General features: G+C 37.3%; 1 protein-coding gene across 1 annotated transcript; it reads right to left on the bottom strand.

Moving 5' to 3' along the window:
• Positions 1–452: 452 nt before the first annotated feature.
• Positions 453–3,971, bottom strand: LOC122313233 (IAA-amino acid hydrolase ILR1-like 5). The gene is made up of 5 exons (XM_043128042.1): positions 3,473–3,971; positions 3,235–3,360; positions 2,163–2,477; positions 1,637–1,765; positions 453–1,101 (listed from the first exon to the last, which is right to left on the bottom strand). Exons 1-5 carry the CDS (start codon positions 3,833–3,835, stop codon positions 724–726), a joined length of 1,311 nt encoding a protein of 436 aa, XP_042983976.1. The 5' UTR covers positions 3,836–3,971; the 3' UTR covers positions 453–723.
• Positions 3,972–4,467: the final 496 nt, after the last annotated feature.

Below are 4,467 nucleotides of genomic sequence, written 5' to 3'. Positions count from 1 at the left end.
CACCTTGGTCCACTGTATAGTGGTATTAATAGCAATATTTCTGTAGATTATCCTAATCTGAAAGGTGCCCTTGCCCCCACCAGAGATATGCAACATGGAAACTTACACATAAAAACAAGCAAGAGGAGACCCATATCATGAGATTGGGAATAAGATTGTTCCCTTCTTCTATCCTGGAAAATTGTGGAATGTACTGTTTGTGGCCATCCTTGCAGCTACATCTGTGGGAATGCAAGCCCATTTCTGATTTTGTATTGGATTGGAGACCTACAGTTCTAGAGCAGGCCAATTAACAAGGGGATAGGAGACATCCCAGATAAAGTTCTCATTTTGTCTGATCAAATAAATTAGAGATTAATAAAGTGGGGGAGAAAATTATACCCGAAACACTTGCAGGGCGGGTGCCAAAGGGCCACTGGCACCCGAGTCACAATTTCACATGATATATTATATACCTAGACAAAGTTGCCAATCAATCTATAACCAGCTTGGGAAAACCCGGATATCCAATACAAAGAAAATACAGAGGTCTCTGATAAGCAACTGCTACATTTGCAACCACCTGGACCTGGTTTGTGTTTGTGAAGAGTGTAATATACAGTGAACAAAATTTAGCTAAAATTCTTCACAAGCGTATGCACATTCTTTCCTTGAATTCCCGAAGTTTAGGAACACACAGCATTATTGAACCAGCTTGTGTTATCCATACCATATTCTGAATTTTTATTGCAAGATATGTTGGTGCTCACTCAGATAAATCTCAGCAAGGGCGGTGTGTAATGCAGCACCAATTGGAAGGATATCCTCATCAAGAAAGAAGTAAGGAGAATGTGGGGAGTGAACTGAACCCAATTCATCGTTTCTAATTCCAATGCTAAGCATAGATCCAGGAATCAGTTCTTGATAGAAGGCGAAGTCTTCACCTGCCATCACCTTCTTGCCAACCTTGACATTTTTGGGACCAAGCAAAAGTTTTCCAACCCTCTCCACATGCAGATGCAATCTCTCATCATTTACGACAGCAGGATATAGTGGAAAATATTCTTCTTTCATGTCAATATATGCATTACATCTGTGTACAGCTGCCTGTTCTTCAATAACCTATAACCAGCCCCCAATTATATGGGTATCACAAACTTAGAAACCAATTCTTTCACTTGACTGAATATGTGTATCTTTGAAACATACACGTTTGCCATGGACATCTTGAGCTACTAAAATCAGGAGAATCAAGCCCAAGGCAATAATGCTATAAACAGATAGAAGAGGTGCTAAGGGGATAAATGTGGTTGGAAGATTAAGACAATTCCAAAAAGCTAAAACATTAGTTGCATCTAGGGGTATATCTTGAAACACTATTTAAATGCAAATAATAGTGTCAAGGTGGAAAAGTGGCAATGTTATCTCCGGTATCAAGGTCAATTTCCCATGAGACGTGGAAATAGCAGCCAGTGCAGCATGGAGAATTTAACAGAGGAAATATTAAAAGTAACTGAAAAAATTTATTCTACATAAGGGTTTTCATCTATATAATTTTAACAGATTCATTTCCTAACTTGTGTTGTAGACCGATGGACCAGCAAAATCTTTCTTTTATAAAGCCAAGGTTGAAAATTGTTAAGGTATAGTATGGTACCTCTATCAACCGGCGCCTGAGTTGGTGCAAGCCTTTAGTTGTTAGACTCCTCAAAGTGCCCCCAAATTCAACATACGATGGAATAACATTAAATGCAGTACCACCTCTCACGTAAGTAACAGATAGCACCTTCAGCAAGAAACAAACTATTAGCATTATATCACACTCGATATTATATACACTTTAAATCCCCTTAAAACTTCATTCTTACATAGCTGAACACCTGAATCATTTTGAAAACAACAAACAAGCAGCATGAAGACTTCCTCTTACAGTTAGTAAGGATGATGAAAATGTACCAAATGTATGGTGTGGGAGTTGAAAGATAAGATTAGGAGAATAGAGGAAGATATAAACCCAAGTGGATGAAGGCTTTAAAACTTGAGATGTTAAAGCATCCAACCCAAGAGATTAACGTACCAGGTGGAAAGGCCAACAAGTACATAAACCATGACTAAGGGCACATCCAAAATATGGGACTTCTTCTAAAAAAGGGTTACTTGAAAAGACTGAGGATAGGGCATACCAGACTATCAAGGGGATCAGTTTCTCTTGAGATGAGCTGCTGCAATGCCAAAATTGCAAATGATGCAGCAAGAACTGGATCGACAGTTATGTGGGGATTTGCTGCATGCCCACCTTTTCCTACTATTTTTGCCTCAAAGATGCATGCAGCAGCAGCAACAGGCCCTGAAACAGATGCTATACTACCTGTGGGCAGAGTGTAATCAACGTGCATTCCAAATATTGCTTCAGCATCATTAAGGGAACCTTCTTTTATCATGTGAGATGCACCCGCACCTCCCTCCTCAGCAGGTTGGAAAAGAAGTCTTACAGTTCCCTTCAATATCAGACAAAAAAGGGGTTTTAGATTAACATTTGTACAAGCTTAGTTGGGCAAGTTTGAATACCACCTCTTCTAGAATTACTGAAGAATGTCAACAGATCGGTGGAAGCTAGAAATTGATAGAATTTAAGGGTATGTTAATAGGATCGTTTACTTCATAAAAAAAGGGGGTACGTTAAAATTTAACTAGTTTTGTCACTGAAACAACAAAATATGCAGTTGGTCTGTGGCATTTGGAAGAAAATTCAAGGCGCAATAGCCTTTATCTCTATTTCTTTATTAATTTATTTATTTCCTTTTCTTTTTTTAAATAGGATATTTTGTAGGAAGTCCAGCATCATCCAGGTTTCTTTGAGGCCATGTTCTTCATCTGTTTCCTCAAAGTATAGCTACAATAGTGAAATGGTTATTCAATCGTCCTTTCTCTTATGCGAATCTAATTCTATCAAAAATTACAAGTACACTAGATAATTCCCTTCCAAAGTTTTCTTGCACTTTGACAACTAAGCAAAGGTCAGTAAGCCCCTTGAGATGCCTACGACTGGAAACTAAGCAAAGGCCAGTAAGCCCCTCGAGATGCCTACGACTGGCAACAAAAATAACTCCCCACTTAATTTTATTGGCTGCGGTTTTCAAACAAATATCTGCCACTATTCTAATAGCAGATAAACATTCTATTTTAACCAAAAAGAAAAACATATGTATTAACGTAAGAAAGTATCAGATCCTGATATTACAATATAATACCAACCTTGAGTTTGTCTTTCCGTTGATTAAGCAACTTAGCAGCTCCAAGTAGCATTGTCGTGTGAGCATCGTGTCCACAGCCGTGCATTTTACCATCAATCTTGCTCTTATGCTCCCAATCAACAAGCTCCTACACACCATTAACTATGAAATAAACCCAGAACTAGCAAAACCCTACATTTAAAACAGAAAATGCCTAAAATAAATGAAATAAAATGGAATTCTGGACGTCGCTCATTTACTTGCAAAGGCAGGGCGTCCATGTCTGCTCGAAGAGCAACAACAGGGGGAGAACCCGAGCCAATCTGAGCAACAATGCCAGTTTTGGCAAGTGGGTAGGAGTAAGAGATGCCAAGCCTTTCGAGTTCTCTGCGGATGAGAGCGCTGGTGTTATGTTCTTCGAAACGGAGCTCTGGGTATTCATGGATTTTCCTTCTTATCGAGACCAGCCAATCTTTGTCTTGCTGGGCAGAGCTTTGAAGCTGTTCAGCGTAATCAGGCTCCTGGGAGCTCTGGATTGGAGAAAGGGAAGTAAGCGACAGGAGCGCAAGTAGAAGAAGAGTTTGGAAGACCAAGAAGGTATCCATCTTGGCCTGCACGACCATGGCTTCAATTGCCAGGAAAATTGACTTTTGTCACCGGAGGAAATTGCAGATAGCAATGCATCTGTCCCAGTTCAACATCAGCAAGATCAGGGTGGTGAAACCGTTTTACTGTTGACTCGCGCGTCGGCTTTCTTTTATAAATAACTGCTACATTAGGTAAATAAAATAAAAAACTCAATTCAAAATTAAACTAATAAGTAATTAAGATTATTTCAAAAAAAAAAGTAATTAAGATTATTTTATAATTTAAATAAAGAAATATTTTGACCACAAAACAATTCCATAAAAATAAATATATAAATTGATAATTTAATATAATGTTTTAAATTATAAAATTATTTTTATTATTATATATAAATTTAATATGTTATATAATATCATATTATTTTGTAATTTTAATTTTATAAAATATTTTATAAAAAATTTGTGATGACTAAGGTAACAAGTATTTCAACCAATATTTTAAATTTTGTACCATACCGTACGATCGGTATATATCATATAATGACCAGTACAAAAAAATTATTTATTTTGTATTAAGTCAAATATCAGCCTTATCGGCCTATTTTGGTCGATACCAGCTGGGTTTTGGTATATTGGACATATCATTACTAGTTAAAATTAGTGAATTT

The sequence above is a fragment of the Carya illinoinensis genome, chromosome 6 (genome assembly GCF_018687715.1).
Source record: "Carya illinoinensis cultivar Pawnee chromosome 6, C.illinoinensisPawnee_v1, whole genome shotgun sequence".
Lineage (NCBI taxonomy): Eukaryota > Viridiplantae > Streptophyta > Magnoliopsida > Fagales > Juglandaceae > Carya > Carya illinoinensis.
Note: the sequence above shows the minus strand (reverse complement) of the source record. Positions and strands in the feature narration are given on the sequence as shown.

Excerpts from the sequence above, each read along its gene's own strand:
- LOC122313233 (XM_043128042.1), bottom strand. The coding sequence starts at position 3,835 with ATGGTCGTGCAGGCCAAGATGGATACCTTCTTGGTCTTCCAAACTCTT. Across the intron at positions 3,361-3,472 it reads TGGACGCCCTGCCTTTGCAA|GAGCTTGTTGATTGGGAGCA; the intron begins GTAAATGAGCGA and ends AATGGTGTGTAG. Across the intron at positions 1,766-2,162 it reads CTGATCCCCTTGATAGTCTG|GTGCTATCTGTTACTTACGT; the intron begins GTATGCCCTATC and ends TTCTTGCTGAAG.